The sequence below is a fragment of the Cyrtonyx montezumae genome, unplaced genomic scaffold (assembly GCF_038088225.1).
Source record: "Cyrtonyx montezumae isolate F1298 unplaced genomic scaffold, pur_monq_1.0 scaffold_8, whole genome shotgun sequence".
Classification (NCBI taxonomy): domain Eukaryota; kingdom Metazoa; phylum Chordata; class Aves; order Galliformes; family Odontophoridae; genus Cyrtonyx; species Cyrtonyx montezumae.
Window position 1 is genome coordinate 39899671 of NW_027072089.1, and position 19457 is coordinate 39919127.

Below are 19457 nucleotides of genomic sequence, written 5' to 3' on the forward strand. Positions count from 1 at the left end.
CGCTTTCTCAGTGGTGTGCTATTGGCTTCATGGTCTGTGTGCAGTACATGTTTTATATTAGCTGAAGAGCTTGGCAAAACAGCATTCTTAATTTTCAGAAAGGCCACATACAAGGGGTGAGAAAAGAGAAAAGTCAAATTCAGTTTCTAGTGTTACACAAGATATTTCCTGCTTTATATGATGACAGCCTTAATATTAATGCAGGGGGATTTGTTCTTGTTGTGACCTCATTATTCTTGTAGTTAAGTGTGCTACTAGCCATGGCAAACTGAACTTTTTAGTCTTCTCCAAAGTTTATTTCATTTGTCAGACTATGACAGTAGTGGGCTAAAAGGAGCATGAGGGGCAAACGACCACCCTATCGGGCAATGCTAAATGCCATTTTACAGTCAAAATAAGTAGCATTAGTTTCAATAATATGAAAATTGAAATGGCAGTAGAAATTTATACTATGGGAATCCAGGACTTCTCTTACTCTTTGCAACCACCTGGACTTCTACAAGAGTTAGGAGAATGAGTATGAGCTCAAGATCTGAGTGATCAATCTTTTAACATGTAGTACAGTTTGATTACTCATTGCATATTTTTTCCTGGCAATATATTAATTACTGGTGTACTCTGGCATGGATATGATGGTATGTCTATAGGAGGATAATAAGTCCTTTTGAGTTTGTGTTTCTCTAGTTGTTATAGTTGATACTGTTTTCTGAAACATACCGAGCATGTTTCAGAAAAATATGTCCTCTACTGAATAGAGGAAGATAAGATAGTTGCTTTCATATTATAGAAAGTTACATGTTTCATGGCTTTTGTACAATAAAAAACATGCACGAGCCAGCACTTTAAGAACAGGGTTTTTCTGTTTGCTTTCCCTATATTTCAGAAAATATCCATATACAGTGGAATTCCATCAACACCATAAATTCATTATCATTTGTAGCAATAAAAATAATTACCATCCCTAATTAGATTAAATTATTTGCTTCAGGTTTCCGTTGCTTTGTCAACTTCCTCTTTAAAAGTATATTTTTTATGTGACATCAGTCACCTGAAATACTTGGGCCTTACAAGACCCTTGGCATGGGTTGATGTCAGCATTAGCAGTAATCTTGTGAGTGACTGTGATTTGTGAATTCATTCAGCCAGCAGCAAACCAAATGAGATGTGATCAAAACACTGTTTTGAATATTCAGGCCCAAATGCAACAGTGTGATGCTACACACTAATGATGTTACATTCTGTTCTTCATTGCCATGTAATTTACTGAAGATTGCTTTTAATGATTTGTACTGTGGTTATCACATGATGTAGAAATTGCACTAGCGGTGCCACTCCTGTTTGCAAATGTGCTGTAGGCATTACTCAACTTCTTATTTTTTATCTTAATTTCCTGCAACAGCAGCTGTGTTGCTGAGATTGACAGATACTTTTAGTGTAGGAAACTCCAGACACTTCAGAGTTCATTGCTAAAGTTAGAAAGAAATGCATTTTCTGAAAATAGATTGAAAGTCAGGTTGTAACATCTACATAGAAATGACTTCCTTGCCCATGATTTTTACCTAATTTCTCGGTCGTTTCTTGCTCTTTGTTAAAAATATGTCAAATTACAGCTGTCCCAAGTGTTCTTTAGCAGAATAAGATAATCTCAAAATTTAAGTAGCTCTCAAAAGGTGTTAACCATGAGAGGCATTTCAAGTTCAGCCTGAAAGTTTTTGGACCAAAAGTCAAACAACCTCCTGGGTCATTTTTCCTACAGTTGAGAAATTCAAACCTCTTATCTGAATTGAGTTGTGAAGAAATTGAAATTTAGGTATTTTCTGCATCATCAGTAATTTCGCCATCTCCATCTCCATGGACTTTACTTTGCTATGTTTTATGTTGTTCCAGGACTTAAGCTGATTTTGGAGAAAGAGGATCAGAACTATTGTGCTTAGCTGTTTGTGTGAAGAGGAATGCCAATAATATCTTTGAACTATTACAAACTTTTCTGAATTGGAAATTAATAACCTTAGAACGCCTTCTAAATGCTTCTCGGTTGGAGCTACTATAGTTGTCTCAGGCTCATAAAGAGTGGTGTTCCATTTTACAGAGGCTATTCTTTGATTCTTCCAAAATGATTTTGTTCTTATGTTGGAGAATTAAAGATGACAACAATTATTTTTCCTGAAGCTGAAACTGTTTAAAGTGACTGAATGGATGTCATAGACCGATTGGTCATTTTGTGTCAATATTTTTCTCTGTGTTGAATTCTGTTGTATTCAATTATTCAGGTGTAATAAAACTATGCTTTGCCATGACTGATCTGTAATTTTAGGACCAATTTAGCATCTCACCCTGAAGCCTTCTGTTGATTCCAAAATGAGAACAGAACTGGTAACAGTATGAGAAGCTGTCATATCTGGAGCACCTGTAGGTACCATCAACAACAAACTTGCCAACCCAAATCTGTTTTTGAAGTGCAAGTAATAGTTTAGATCAGATAACTTTTAATATTTACCATAGATTATGTTATTTGTTGCATTGGTCATATTATTTCTTCTGATGGCTGTAATTTATAGATGCAGAAAAGGAAAAATCAGATGTGTTCTGTGGAAGAGGACACATTAAGCATTTCATGCTGTTCAAATATCAATATTGTTTGCTTTTGCACTAGATACAAAAAACCAGTCCATTCAGATAGTAATAGGTATTGCAAATGGCGTTCTAATCACGATCAAGATTAATACCATGTATTCTTTTTTACAGCACAAGTAACTTTTCTACTTGATCCAATGATAATAACTTTCCACCCAGAAATTATAAACTTATTCTGTTCTCAAAACCAGCTTCAGATCCATATTCTGCTTCTAAAACTGTATAGCTAAGCTATTAATATTATTATTTAGGAAGAAGTTGGTTTTTGAAGGTGATGATAATTGCAGAGCAGTGACCTGGGTTTTAAAAGAACTTCCCAGGAATTCTGTTGCTTTGATGAACATTTATATCTTATTTAAGCATGAGAAAGTAGGTGCTACTCATCGTTTTTGCACTGTATAATGTCTGTCTTATCTGGAACTTTAGGAACAGGTTTGTCAACAATGCTGTTTCTGTTTCCAATGTGCATTTCGTTTAGTCTGAAGTAGCTACACAGGGATGATACCTACAAAACATCTGTATCATGGGCCAAATAATCTTGTTTACAGACAGATTTTAAAGGAAAGTAAATAACACAGAGGATTTTGCAATAGCAGTGTCCTTTGCTTCATTATTTAGAATAATACCAGATATGTTTTTGAGTGCTCTTGACCCAGGCGAGGTTTACAGTAAAGAACAATATTGTGGTCAGAATGCTTTGTTTGCCAGGAGTACCCTGCCACTTTCCACATCAAGATCAATTGGGCTAGCTCAGCAAATAGTCATTTTTCAAAATTTTATGCTGCTCTACATCCTTAGATCATCCCTTATAACAAGGCCAAGTAAGTATTAAAGTTGAGTATGGCTTCATTATTTCCCTTTCTAGCACTCTGAGCTTTAACAACAACCTGGACATAAATAGTTGAAATTGTAGTGAGAAATCTCCTGAAATTCAGTTTCCATTGGTGATTGTTTCTCATCTCAAACCGTAAAGTGCAGAAAAAGCATGTGCTACAAATACTCTGTGGGTGGGCTCTTCCATTATTGAATCCTGTAGTGACAACAGAAATGAATTAGGAACATGTACCTGTTAGTTTCTTACTTAAGAAATCTCTCTAGTCTGCAAGGAACTGCAAAGCCATCCATGGATTCGCACTAAAGAAAGATATTCTGTTTATTCTACTTCCCAGCCCCACTGAGTATTTTGTTTTTGCATGTAGGTCATAATGATGTTTCCATAAGGGCAAAATGAGCACCTTTAACAAAAAGAAAAGTTTTGAAAGTTACTTAATTAGTATTAGGTCCAAGATTTTATAGTAGCATTTCTGCTGGCATTGGCTGTGAAATGATTGCTTTTATGTAAAGGATTTCAAGCACAGAAGTCTTTTCCCATCTTTCATTTACAGGCTTGTTCAAGACATCCTCTCATACTTGTCCTGTTCTCCACCAAAGTGCAATCCACTGCACTGCAGAGTCTATAGGGAGAAGAGATTCAAATTTAGATGCATTGCTTAGTGAAGTGTCTTGACAGTTTCATTTTCAAGTTCACAATTCTGGAGAGGAGTAACAGTGGATATAGCAGATCTGTCTCTCAGACCCTTTGAGCTTTGTGAAGTTTGCTCATTGTATCATAGTTATTTGGCTTGCTAGAGATCTGGTAAGATCATTCTGTCTTCAGATACTTCTTACTCTGTTGATTTGTAGGTGATGCGTGAGGAAGTGCTTATCTGCACTATACATAACTGTACAAAATATGCACAGTATGTACAAATGACTTTAACACCTTTTCTAAAAGTAATTTCTGAAAATTAAAGAGTATGTTTTAATTTTGACAGATTGGAAGTTAATGTCCATCTGTAATAGTATGATGTATTCAGGATTTAGAAGCGGGGGCTTAACGAAGGCAGAAAAAACCTTTTTGTAATATTAATTATCTCAAAGAAAGTCCACAGTCTTCTGCCTAGTATCATCCAATTGTTAATAAAGATCTCAAATTTTACATAACAGTTTACAGATATTGTTTGAAAATCTGTTTTCAATTGAATAACTTCCATTATACGATTCAGGATTCCACTGAATTTGGCCACGTTATTTTACAGTTATATGGCAAAAGAAGGCAATAACAGTGCCTTCTAATGGGATTCAAACACTACAGAGCAACAGCAAGTAACAAAGAAGAAAAATTGGCTCCAGCTCCTGCTCCCCCTCCACCGCCCCCTTCAGAAGACCCATAACTACTTGCAAGAGGAGTGCAATCTCCTCCATTCAGAGAGAAGCCAGTCTCTGGGCTCCCCCTTAAATGAGGGGTGAGGAGGGGTAGATCCAGGCTTCACCCCTTCCTGTCACTCAGGTGCATGGCTTGCACCTGAGCTCCCTGGATTAGCCATGCCTTCTCACCTGGTGCTCAGCCATTGTTTCAGACTGAGACCTGGCAATTCTGCTGCAGAAGTACAGAGAATATCAGAAGTTATACTTTTGTATAATTTCTTTACATCTCTCTGGTCAGTTTTAGCAATCACTATAAGGTAGATGTTTTTCAGATTGATCAAAGGGATGCCAGGAACTGTTGTGTTTTTTTCCTTTTGTTTGATGCTATTGTAATCAACATGCTGGTGAGACTCCTGATTATGTCTCTTATCTCAATGGCAATATTTTTGTGTTCAGGCAACTCTTCCTTAACGTGGATGAATATTGTCATCTTTTGTATTACTGACTGATGTTTGGGGCAGTGTTTAAGCGTTGTAGATACTGAATATTGTTAACTAACAGTTATAATGAAAAATAAAATTAAGAAAGCGTAATTTATATAGAAGCCACAAATGATTGCATTTCAGATGGAGAAAGGCCATTGAGTTTGTTATCAAGTGTTTCCCTGGTTTACTGGAATACTGATTTCACTCAAACAGTGAGGACACCATACACTGTAGCTACCCAAGGTGCTGCTTAAATAGGGAAACAGCAGAGTACATCCTGCCAATTAAAAATGACAGAACAAAAAGCAAACATTCAAAAGGGACACACAAACTATCTCCATCAAACAGACTTATTTACTCAGGTTTGTAATAGCAGTGTTCCAAGCTCAGAATCCTTCATCAAATTTCTAAACTGTAGTTTATAACTGAATTCTGTGGCATAAAGTTTGGGGCCTCAAGAATGAGTTAGGACTCAGTGTTGCTAAGGAAATATGAAGCTCAAAACAGTCAATTGTGATTGTTTTCTAGGCTTCTCTTTCCTTTCTTTCTTACTTCCAAAGAGAGCTATAACGAGCCTTAGGTCCTCAATCTTGCTGGCTTTACAGAAGAGCAGGTAAAGCTTTGCCTATGGGAGCAGAGCTGTCAGGCAGCCATGTGTCTTGCTTGTGCTCAGGGCTTCAGCCTTCTAGAATGCAGGACAGACTGATGTCACTGTGTAAACCCACTCAAAAGACCAAAGTTGGCAAGCTACATATTAGACTTCTAGGGGTTTTATTAGATACACCAATATCTGTGGCATGCAATCTGTAGAACTTTTACTCTCCTGACTCCAGTTTGATCTTTTGTCTTCGCTTTCATCTTCTGGTAGATCTTGATGAAGTAGAAGCTGACATTGCACAAATGCTGTAGACCTTAGTGGTAGATGAGTTTAGCATAATTCATTTCAGCCTCTTTTGGGTTGCTGCTTAGGAACCAAATTTGACCCTACGTTTTTCTATTTTGTCTGTTGCTGGCACCTTAACTCATTCCTTTTGCTGCCAGGAATGGCTTTAGCAGTTAGCTAGAGAAGCAAAACCCTCTTTCAGGTTGGGCAAGAAAGAGTCAAGGATAAGATCTCTTGGGTTATACAAATACAAAATATTTTGTATTTCTCCTTAACGTGTTTCTGTCTCCATCTTCCTTTGTTGCAGATATGTTTTGTGCATGGTTGGAATTTCCCTCAAGAATAAGAGCTGGTCCATCTTGAACGTGGCCTGCCTGCATGCCTTCCAGCCTTCCCCAGTTCCTAGTTTTGTATCAGTAAACTGTTCTGATGCCTGTTGTTCTGTTTAGGATGGGTGCAAGCCAATACCTCTGGCACAGCTCATCTGTCTGGCTGAGAACTTGTTCCTGAAATACTTGTCCAGAAATGGAGCTCTAAGCCACAGTTCTCAAGGCCAGATGACATTTTCCTGATAAATAGAAAGACTCAAAACATTTAGAGGATTTTCAGGTTTTCTGTATTAAGAACTGCTTGATAGATCTTTTGCAACAAAACTGCCCCAGAATTTTCTGCAGAATAAAGAGAAAATAAAGGACTTTTCTCCCTGGATGCAGTGAAGGCCATGTCTTTTGATGTGAAAATGCCAAAGCACAAGTAGAAACTAGATGCATAGTGATAATAACACAACAGTGGACCCAGTGAGCTCTTCAATTGGTTATTTACATGTACGGTACTCCTCAAATAGCTATTCTGCTTCATCTCCTTGTGTATATTCAGAAACAGAGCTCTGCAGGCAAAGTAAGCCTGCAGTCACCCAAAAAGCTTTATAAATGTGCCCTTGTCAGCACTGCTGTGACTGACAGGGCAGTATGACTTTTCTGACAGTTGCTGATGCCATGGAGTGGCAATTCATTGTTCTCGTTTAATGTTACAATTGAATACAAACATCTGCCTGTTTTGTGCCTACTCTGAGAAAAGACACATTTATCCATGGAAAAACTGTTAATTACTACTTTCTGTTTGTTTAATAACAAAATAAAATCTACAGGCTGGCTAAAGCTGATACGACTGTACATGTGCATGTGTATATCAAACCTTACTGTCCTCTCACGGGCAACAGTTAAGGATTAGCTTTGTAGTTTTCTTTGTTCCTTTTCCTTTTTATAAGAAGATGCAATGCTTGAATACAAATTTACTCCTGACCTATTCTTTCACCACTGAAATCAACGGTGAGGGGTTCATTGATCAGCATCACATCAAACCTGATGGAAATTCCAGGTTCCAATTTCAATGCAATAAATTCCATGGTTGAATTCACAGAAACCAGCCATATCAGGAAAGCTATGTGTAGAATGATAAAAGCAATAATTGTTAATGTTATTGATGTTAACTGAAGAGGGCAATTAATACATATTCTTGCAAAGAAGCAATGCAATTCCACTGAGAATAGAGAAAATGTTCTTTGCACATCACTCTACTCATGTCCTCTGCAAGACCTTGCCTACCTCTTTATACCTGCTCATTGTTTCCTTGCCACAGTATTGACATTTTAGAGGAAACGAAATGGCAGTAACTTTTCTGAGGTGCAGAAAAGTGTGCTTGAGACTTGTACAGATTCAAAGAGTGACTAGATATTTACCTGGAAAAGAAATGTGCTGAGTATCAGATCACCTCCAGCTCAAAAAGACCTTGAACTGAAATTCACTAAGGGCTGGGCAAGCTGGAGAGGGGAGAATTCTCTACACTTGCCTTATTCTCTCCCCCAAACATTTCCTAACAGCCACTTCTGGAGATAGGATATTGTGCTAAATGGATTTTTGATCTAACCAGCTATGGCCGTTCTTGTGCTATATGAAATAAGGAATAATAGAGGGTCTGAAATCACCTTTGTACCTCCATTAATTCTCCTGGTGTTCTTTATCATAATGTGAAAAGGAAAGGAGAAGATGAATAGATTTAGTTGATTTCAACTGGCTTTTAAGTTACGTATTGAACTCACGCTTGAAACATGACTTGTGTTACAAATGAAGCATAACCAAATACATAACTGTGACAAATTGATATTAAATGGTCATTGTGAAAAGTGGTGGGAGTAAAATGTGACCTCACCTTTTTATTAGTTCTTGTAGAAAAGTCTTTATAATTATTTCATACTACAGAAATTCCTGTGAGTCAGCAGTCTGTACCACCTTTTCTCTGATTCACTGTACGCCACTCCTCAAATTGTCTGCCACTGGTTGCCATCAGTATTTTTTTTTCTTCAATAGCTACCATTATGAATGTTTGTTAGCATGGCTTGGGCATGTGGAAATACAGAAAGAACTTACTAACTTACTTAATTTTAAATGCTTGCTTATGTAGCATATCATTTTCATCAAAATTGTAATTTAACACAGAAAAAAATAAAGCATGAATGATGTTGATGTCAAAGGTTTAAAGAAAGCAGCATAGTAATCATAACTGCTCTGGAGTCTGTCACTTTTTGGTCTGCAACTGTCTGTTGCAAGTGGTCCTGTTCAAATGAATCAGATTGCTATGGGTGTAAGTTGTTCAGCAAGACCTCAGCTTCTGCTATCCAGCCCAAAGAGATTAAAGCAACCTTCATTATGCAGAACTTTGGGAGGCAATCTGTGAGAGTGAGTTTTATGACACTCTGCACTTGCACAGGCAGCAGCTTCAGTCTCACTCTTCCCACTCAGCTCATTCATAACCAACCTCCTCCTTTTGGAAAGAACAGCTACCCATCTTACAGTAACTGCAGCTCTCAGAGGTGCTCTGTCAATGGGCAGCCCACTCCAGTGTTCATTTAACCCGCATGCTTGCTACCTTGGAATCTGCAAGCATCAATGCATATGTGCCCATATCTAATCTTCATGTCTTAGAGGAAAGCAAGCAAAGAGGCCCCAACAATTGCCCTATTCATTTGCTGTAGTTGATCAGACTGATTATCTTCAGTAATGGTGTTATCTTGTATGATTCTCCTCATATGGTCAAATTTGTCTCAAAAGAACCAAAGTTGCTGTGCTGCTTTGGCATCTCTGGGTTCTCGCTTCATTCTTTGTGTTAAAGAGAGGGGTCCTTAGCTCCCTGGGCCATCACTATTCTTTCAGCACGTATGAGCCTCCTGGTGGCTGTGCAGTTGTGGGACTGCATCACACTGCTGCTGTTAGAGCTGAAGGGCAATCCTATAGATTTCTGACTTGTAAAATATGCAGTAAGTCTCCAGTAATTTTTGTACAAACCTCAACTATGGAAACTAGTTAAGCAGGCTCTAAATAGTAATTGAATTCTATCTTGACAAGTAACTTATGAATAGGAGACAAATTATTCAGAAGTCTGCCTTTGTGTGGAAAGCTTTGTTGACTCCCTTTCTGAGTTATCTTCAAAGAATGAGAAGTCTGAGTGATTTATAGTGTGAGATTGTTTGCTAACAATAATGTAGATTCATAATCTGTACATTTTTGTGAGAATTGTATGTATGTACCTTCGTTTGAGGTTCACAGTAAATCTGTGATGTGATGAGTTTCAGATCTAAAATTTGTGCTATGAGGAAAACTGGCGTGTGAGGGACTTATTATTCAAGTCAAATTTCAGGCACATTTCAGCTTGTTTCCCTTTAAGAGAGCACTTACTGTGAACAGTGTTGAGCATTTGACATAACTGATACAAGGACAGTTCTCTCTGGTGGAAGAACTGCATTTTAAACTGTAACAGAAGAATCTTTGCTGTGAACAAAATGTGTTTTTTGGACCATTCAAGAATCTAGATGCTGTTGGTAGGAAAACGTAATCCTTTAGATTAATACCTGATTTCCTGCTCTAAATCAGTGTCCTCCGACTGCCAACTGTCATGGAAATCACTTACACAATGTGAGGTGTAAAATATAGAGAAACTGAATTTTGGCCAAGATTTAGGTCACGTAGCGGATAATTGAAAGGAAGGATGCAACAGTTCTGAGAAACATAACTCTTGAGAGTATGTGTTTTTGAGTGTTGGTTGGACTTTCTTTCCAGGCATTTTATTTTCAGACTGGACAGTGCTCCTTGGTTCAGCAGAAGGCAGGGTGCAGCCATCTATACAACCAGCATTTCTCTGGGGGATTATGCTCCTTAATCCCTTGAAGGGCATACATGTATAGGTGTTTCTGAGAAGCAAAATACATACCTGTATTTTGAAGTCAGATTATATTTATATTTATATTTATACTTTATATTGAAGTCAGATTCTCCCTTTTCAGACTTATGCAACAAAAAATGTTGTAGATGTATTTCCAGCCTTCCAGAGTGTGGGGTAAGGGTTTGAAGTGACACAGCTCCTAAAGGCATCTTGCTCTGAGCAAGCAGCATTGGCTGATAAAGCCATCATTCACTATCATGGCTGATGTCTGTGGGCAGCAGTGGCCTGGGGAGGAATTGAAGATATGAATGTTTCCCATTGCGTCTTCTGTGACTGGTCTGGCACACACTGTGGATCAGGAAGCTATCTACCCTCCTTCAGTTCATGGTACATGCAGCTGTAGGGTGCTTTCTTGGAGATTTTCCCATAAACATTCTCAAGCTGTGGTTATGGCAAGAGGCATATCACAAAAACACACTGTCCTTGCATCAGTGGTGCAGTCACTGCTCATGCGTCAACTGACTGTGGCCAGGCCCAGGCTGACCCCATGATGCCACCATGATGCCAATGAATCCTGGGGCCTACCATGTTCCCTGCTTACATCTCTCTACAACCCAGGGGCTGGGCCTCAACCCCCTTGGTGCTCACCTTTAGAGGTGTCTTTCATGAAACAGGAGCCTATTTTTCCTCAAAGCAGTTACTCCTGACAGAATCTGTGTTTCTGTGCCTCAGCTTTAGAGTAGCCTTGTTCTTGGCATAAACAGACCACCTGCCCAGGAATGAGAAATGCACAAAACCTTGCAATTTAGTTACCTTGGTAACATCTGTGAGGAACTAGCAGTGCTAAACCACTATTTTTTTCTTAATCTCTTTTATGGCAATGCATATTTATTTTTACTTGGCAAAAGTGTGCCATTGAAGTTGTTCTCCTGAAAATTTTTCCTAACTGATAATCAGGAAAATGTTTCTAACAAGCAAGGTTAAGTGACTGTAAAAGATGGTATTTGACTTTATAGCAGAACTGAGATCCACCATCAAGTAACAAAGCTTTTGCTAAGCAAAGCCAAAGTCATGTATGTACCATATTATTGTTTCAAAGTAATATAATATTTGATGACATTTATTCATCAAAGGAATTTCCAGTACTTATATTTCAGAATAGGCAGAAAAGAGCTGTTTAATTTTTCTCTTTCTCATTGAACAGGCACACATGTGCAAGTTTTAGTTGTCAATCGTTCATCATACAGAAAAAAAAAATGAAAGAAAAGGAAGAAAGAATTAAAACAATTGTTAATGACTCCAAGTCTAAGTAAAAGTCTTGCTTTGGACTTCAGCTATTCCTGGATCTGGCTATGGTCACATCTGCCTTCCTACTCCATCACTCCCATTTAGCCATCTGGTTCCTCTGCACTGTGAGATCCAAGATTCTCAGCTGCCAGCACACAATGGCTTCCCAACAATCAGATTTAGGTGCTGCAGAGGAAGCAGTGGCCTCAGCTTTTAGCTGGATCTGTTCATTCTCTGGTAACTGAATTTTCTCCCTTTGCTTCCAGCAACAGGGAATATCCTGAACTCTTCAAAGGGAGGAGCATCCACCAATTGGTGCTGATTGATTTAATTAATTAATTTGAATCCATCTGTCACATGTTTAACTGATAATCAAGAAGCCAATCATCTACTAACAGTCTGAAATACAAATCAGCCATAGCAAAAGTGTTTCTCTTTTAAGTTAACTAGGTTTCTTTTTGATATTTCAGAACTTTTAAAATGATTAGCAAACGTAGCTGTTTTCTTTAAGAAAATAAAAATAAAACAACGCCCCCCTTTTTTGGATACCATTTTCTAGATCTAAATTACAGAATTGTGTCTTTATCATTTTAATCTTTTTTAATGCATTATTTTTATTAATGTGTTATTGTTAAGGTCCTGTAAATCATAACTAACAATGCATGGTAGGAAGTTTATTAGGGATGCATTGTGTTGACCTTCTCAAATTATGTCACTTCAATCTTCACTAAACCCAGGTTTTTAAATAATGCTTCTTTGCTATATTTCACATTGTGATGGTGCCTAGCAGATAAGTTGTATCTATTTAAAAATCTGATTCTAAGAATAGTATTTACCTTTTAGTGTATATACAGTTGTATTTACAAGGAAGTAATGTAAAAATGGTGTATATTGAAACACATCTTGTTGTTTTTTTCATTGCAGCCATGAAATATAAAGCATTTTGTGAAAGTCAAACCTGCTCCTTAAGTAAAAGCATTTAAAATATGATTTTATTATGTGTTTTCATGAAAATAGTTTTTTTTTACAGGTTTAAAAAACAAAAAATCTTCGTAGTGTGGGCCAAGCCATATACTTTGACTTATATAGTTCAGATAAGTGCAGCAAGCAGAATGCTGATATATGACACCTTGCCTGTAGCTCTCTAAGTACTTAATTGAATTAGATCATTAGCCATTTATATAGCATATTTTTAACTTTTAAAATTCTAATCTGGGGGTCAGGATACTTGTTTTTTACTGTGATAACTACTGATAGCTAACAGTTTGATCAATCATGTAGCTTGAAGTGTGAATGTTTCCAAGCACATCCTTTTAAGTATGCATTGTGGCGTTTTTACCACGTGTATATGAACGTTTGTTTCTTTTCCATGAAAAATGTTTAGAAGGGCCTGATAGCAGTGGTCTTACAGAGGTCCATTTCATCTCATGTCTCCAGTTTCGATCTGTATGAATTCTGGTGGCTAACTCCTCAGTTTTGATTCCAGCTTCACTGCCTGTGATAAACACAGACTTGTAGGACTCTGGGCTGGGCTTTGCACCATGAGCTAAGCCATAGATATTGCCTAAGTTGCTTGGGAGAACAAGTAAGCAAATAGAAGTCCAAATTCATCCACTTAAAGATAAATTGTTTTACTAGACAGCCAAAGTACTGCTTAGGAGTAAAGAGTGGCTGAGAATGTAGAACAGGTGGCTAATCCCAGTGCTGACAAACACAGGATATACAAACCCAGATGCATGTAAAAATGTATGTTAACCAGATTTTTCAGATGTAAAATCTAAGCGCAAACAGCAGCACATCCCGAGTCTCTAGATGTAACTTCCAGGTTGATAATTTAATCATTTATTAAGTGGAATTTTAAAATGTATTGCAACACAGTGAATGAGCACATGGCAAAACGAAGAGAGGATCTTTACAGTTGGAGTCCACTTTCCCCATGTAACCTCTATTGCCAGCAGTGAATACATCAGATATATTTACATGGTATCTGTGTAAAAGGATGTTTATGGGTATGACATATGCTGCTCTGCACCCTTAAAACCTGAGAACGACATTCTCTCTCAATACCATGTGCATCTCTGTTAACTTCAGAAATATGCAAGACTGCAGCAATGAACATGGTATAAGAATAAATAGATCCATAGACATATGTACAGACAGATGGTTTAAGACAGATTTTGTCACTTTGTCCTTAAAAATCCACTGTGATAGTTCGCTTTTGTGTACACAAGGACACTAAGGTGTCAGCCCAGATCATCTCCCTTAACTTAGTAATATTTTGTGGATTTACATGAAGTTTTTATTTGAAAAAGTAGAGGGGTGTGTGCACACATTTTGCAGAAATATACTGGGATTAGGTAACATAAACAATTTTATTTCTATTTTGAAAAACATTGTGAAGATGTAAGTTATGTTTGAATTGGATAAAGATGATTATGTCGCATATGACTGAAAATATATATTTTTTAATAGATGATTCAGCTGCAGAGAGTTTTAATGGCAATGAGACCGTGGGACACAGTTCCAATGCTTCAGGGGGAACACACTGCAGGGAGATGGCAGAAACCAACAGTAATGGCAAAACAAATCTGGAGCAGGATGAGCAGCCTCTGAACCTGAGTGACAGTCCCCTCTCTGCTCAGCTGACTTCAGAATACAGACTAGATGATCACAGCAGTAATGGAAAGAACAAATACAAGACTCTCCTAATTTCTGATCTCAAGATGGAACGGGAAGCAAGAGAAAATGGAAGCAAGGTAAGATGCTTCCACATGCTCCAGATATGAAGTGTGTAGATTAGAAAAGGAAAAGCTGTGTGAGGCCAAACCATTCCCAGATAAGCACTTATGCAATGTGTCTAATGTTTGTTACATCATTACCCAAATGCTGTATACGGATTCGTATGCTCTGTTACATATATATGACGCATACATACATTAAACGTATGCGAGTGTATACGGGTCTATACATATATATATATATAGGCATATATAGTGTGTTCACATGAACAAAAATCTGTGCACTTCTCCATCAGGCATGAATTTTATCAGTTCCTTTATTGAGAACTGTCTACATTATCCCTTTGAGAGATAAAATGTTCTTTAATAAATATACATATGTATATATGTTGGGATACATATCTGTATGTATATTTATAGATGACCATCTCATTACATGTATTATCTATCTATAGAATGAATCCTTATAATTGTTGTGTGTATGCCCAAATGAATTCCTACGTGTGAACTATCAACATCTGAAAGGAACTGATTGGGTTCCTTCCTGATTATTTGTGTTATGTGGGCACCTAACCCGAATTAAAACTGACAAGTTTGCTTTAAGAAGCTGTAATCCCCTGAGGGCTTTTCTTTGTAGTTGCAATTATGTGGGTAAGGAGGAACAAGAGTGGTTATATTGTGAATAAAGGCAGATCCTATGGGCTAGATAGATAGCTTGATAGATATTTGTCATGAGGACGTACTGTAGGGAGGGTGAAAAAATGTCTTGTAGAAATTATGTTGCTCTGCTCTGCTCTTATTGGCACAAGTTCCTGTTCTTTTATCTGATAACTCTCAACTGGATTACCTCTTTTACAGCAGCAATAAGATGTTAGTACTGGATCCAAATGCTATTAATGCTGTCAGTAGCACACTACAAAATGACCTGACAGCATAGGTATGTTTCGAACTCCTGCAATTTTTGCAGAGCTTTGAAATACGAGTGATGCAAAATATCACTTTTTCTAGGCAATTCATAATGGGATTGTACATGACTGATGCCTGGAGAAGAGCAGTTATTTTCACAAAAGTTTTAACTCCTGTCATCATTGCCTGTGTAGTAAAAATGAAAACTTAAAATGTTAATTCAAGTGTCTGTTGTGATGTGTAAAAAAAGGGAGACAAAATAGGAGACTGTTAGTAGTTCTCCCTCTTGGCTGTTCCAGTTTAGCAAATCATGTACACCCATGTATACTTCTCCACCAAATCTTCATGAAAACTTATTTATCAGCATGGAATATTTTTGTTTCTGCAAATTTTAATTTATTGGAAGTGTTCTGAATAACTCGACTCTGGGAGTGTGCATACACTCCAGCACTGGATTTATTCAGTACCTTGACTACTGCACAGTGAGTTCCAAATTGGCATATATGAATGGTATTTTCATTTGCTTCAGGGCACATTGTTCCAGTGAACCGTCTCTAAGCCAGTCACCCAAATATTGATAGACACACAGGCTCTTTTGCCTGAGGTATATTACTGCTTTTGCCATTACTCTTGTACACAAATAAGCTTGGTGAAGGAAGGGAGAAATCTTAATGTAGAACTCATTCACAGCTAAGACAAAAATATAACCTAATGTTATTTTCTTTTCAAATTTAATCTGTTTCAACTTAGATGCAAAGAAAAAAAATCAGAAAGTGTTAAAAATCTGTTTGTAATGAGTTGAGATGACAATCAAAGATAACTAATTCCTTGTTACTCTACAAATTTTAAGAGGTCTGAATCATCCCCCACACTGATATACTCTTTCATCACTCACTGTCATCCTACCCACTCCATCCTGCTAACAATATGCAAATTTGCCTCCCCTTTTTGTCCTAGCAAAACTCATGTTGATGGTTACAGTTCATTTAAATATAAGATTTATTAAGTATGCAATAGAAGTTATTAAATATGGAGTGAAGACTTCAGGAAGAGCGTGCCCCTGGAATGAAAAAAAGTCAGAGGTTTGTAAGCCAATTGTAGAATAAAAGTGTTTTTGTGGCTGCATTCTTATTTTATAGATTAATTCTATTATTAACTTCTAAATTTAAAAGTAGTTACAGAACAGTTTTAGAGGTAACAAGAATCATCAATATATTAGAGCAAAACGGGCTACACAGCACCTCAGTGTTTCATTGCATACACATTCACAATGAATCATTGCTATTGTTTTACCTTGTGTGGTATCTTACACGCTAAAAAGTCAGAGAATGTCTTACGAGCGCTACATCTAATTAAGGACATCATCTTGCCTTCCCCTGGTGATTCAGGATACTTGTCCCCCACCTCAGAAGAGTGTTCTGGCCATTCCTGAAAGATTCATTTGAAGGAATACAGAAGATCAGGCTTCTAGTCATTTGCGGTACTCTTTGGATACACTTGGGCAAGGGGAACAAGGAACCAGTGAGAAATCTATAATCTTTTGCCAAAAAGAAAACAAAATAATAGAAAAAAACTGAACCAAACAAACAATTACTACAAGTAGCACTACAAGTCAGAGAGTATTATAATGTAGTAGAGACACCTCTTGCCTACCCTTTTTACATGAAGTACCTGGGGTGTTTGTTGAAGTCATCTAGAAATTCTCCTGGAATCCTCCTGGAATGAGCAGAACTCTCACAGCTTCTAAATTCCAGCCATTCACAGCTGTACGGCTATCAGATGTGATTAGACTTGAGTAATGGTGTCACTGATTGTGATGGGTAAGCAAATGAGTTTATTGTAACCTTCAATCGTCTTTTCATGAGAAAAATCATCTGCATTGTTCCTCAAATGTCAGATTGATTTGCTGCTTATTATAATATGAAATTCTTCTGGTATCCTTATGCGGCAAATAACAGAGAAAAGTTACGTGAGACATTAGTGATGAAAATATCTGGTTTCTTAATACAGGAAAATACGTATTTTAAATCATTGGGATAGCATTGCAGGAAGTACTGTGTTATGCTTCATCCATTTTCTACAATGGCCCCTTCAGCCTCCAGAAGATGTTGCTTGCTGAAGATGGCCAAATTTCTGTGAAATCCACAGGCAAAGGAATGGAGCTGAGAAAATCTGATGGCTAATGTCTTTCTTACCTGCTCTGTCTGAATTACGTTTTTGGATGCGTCATCATAGGCCTTAACTAACTCAAAACCACTGCTTCCATGGTCAACTTGCAATCATTCGGATCTGATTCAAGTTGTAAAGATAACTTACACTGCCACATTACAACTGAATATAGCCAGAATAAAAAAACAAAAGGTTACTTATCTTTAGTGGAAATTTATCAACACATTATGTCTTCTCCAACGTATCATAGATTTTGTATGTGAATTTATTTATTTATTATTGAAAGTCAGTAGTTTTCTTAAACTATATTGGAGGTATTTGGTTGTACAACACTATTTTCAAGATTTTCTTCACATGTAATGGTGGACTCCACCACTTGACAACTGAATTCTGATAAATAATTGTACATGCTGTGGATATAAGATCAGAGGAAGCATTTGGAGAAAAAAAAATGGTAATGTTTCCATCATATTTTCTTCACAAATCTGGCAGGTAGTAGGCAAATGTTTAATGAAAATGCTCACTTTTTTGTTGGACTCTGATTTTTAGAATATCCTCCCATTTTAAGCAGTTACATGCTTACACTATGTAGAAAGTTTGCTAGACAAAATCCTCATTCTGAAAGAATGAGAGAATACTGGATGTCAAAACAGGGACAATTAACATTTTTCAAGAATCCATGCTCATATAGAAAATAATTGGTGATTAGTAAGAAACATAGATTTTTGAGAATCAAGTTTTTTTGCCTGAAAAGGCTGATGAATAATTGGAAGTCAGATAACCACATGAACAAATTTTAATTGAACTTTGCAAATTAGCAGAGCGCATTATTTAACCGGCATTCTAATCAGTCTATTTAGACTTTAAAAACTAATGTTGACGACACTCCCTAAACAAGAATTACATTTCAGAGGACAGTCTAAAATTTCTCACTGGATCCTCAGTTTCAAGCAGCAAGCATGTGTGGTGATCTGTGTGCAGAAAGAGTACATTCTCTTTGCTATAGAGTTTTGCCAAATTGCAACTTTACCTTAAAATCTTGTCCAAATTGTTTACCATTCACTGATTTTTCTTTTTTTTTTTACAAAAGAAACGTGTTTCAGTAGCATTAGATATATGTATGCATGCATGCTTTTATGTATGTACGTATGCTTCACATAGATGGCTTATTAAGGTGATATTAGGAAAGTGATCCTCCAGTAAAAAACAGATTTTCACATCAGTAGAACGTCCTACAGCCATTTAAGGTTCTACTGAGACTAGTGGATTTTTTTCTAGATTTAGAAATATATATATCTACAGGGTTGAATCTCTCCATTGTGAAAAACTTATGAAAGTACTCACCATTAAATATTCTTTGAATTTAAATAGTTAAGTGCCTTTATAAATTATTTTAGATCAGTATGTATGAGACTGCTGTGTTTAGTTTGACTATGGTGGAGTCTCCATAGCAATGAGATTCTTTATTTCTGATTCTTGTGTTATTGCTTTCTCTACATTGTGCACTGAATTTCAAAAACTCATTATGTAACATTATCTCTTCCATCTAATTTCATAAAATACAGCAAGTTCACACCTTTTAAAATATTTTATTCCTTCCGCATTGGTTTCAAGTAATAAAGTAAGGGAAAACAGTTTTTTGAGCTAACTAGTCATACTAATATCGTGCTGTATACCCTACATGCATTATGATAAACAGCTTATCATGTGTATACTGCAAAGGACACCCCTCATGTGAAAAACATCTGTTCTGGAATTTCCCAGATACTGATGCCTAGGAGGTAACAACACACCATTAGTCCATTTTGTCCAGATACCTACTAATTGTGGACAGTTGGTTAATGTCTTCTTTTTTTTTTTTTCTTTTTTTTTTTTTCATGCCAGACAAAATTTGTGACAGGAAAATTGGACACCTCCAGGCTCCCTGCATATATGGCGGGCCAAAATAATATG

The 19457-nt window shown here is 37.0% G+C and overlaps 1 protein-coding gene across 3 annotated transcripts in view; it reads left to right on the forward strand.

The window, feature by feature from the left end:
• The window catches only part of NOL4 (nucleolar protein 4), a 184526-nt gene that overhangs the window by 90701 nt on the left and 74368 nt on the right, over positions 1 to 19457 (forward strand). For all 3 annotated transcript variants that reach the window (XM_065753446.1, XM_065753448.1, XM_065753447.1), the window contains exon 6: positions 14164 to 14447. In XM_065753446.1, the coding sequence (XP_065609518.1) occupies positions 14164 to 14447 (284 nt within the window). The remainder of the gene's footprint in view (positions 1 to 14163; positions 14448 to 19457) is intronic.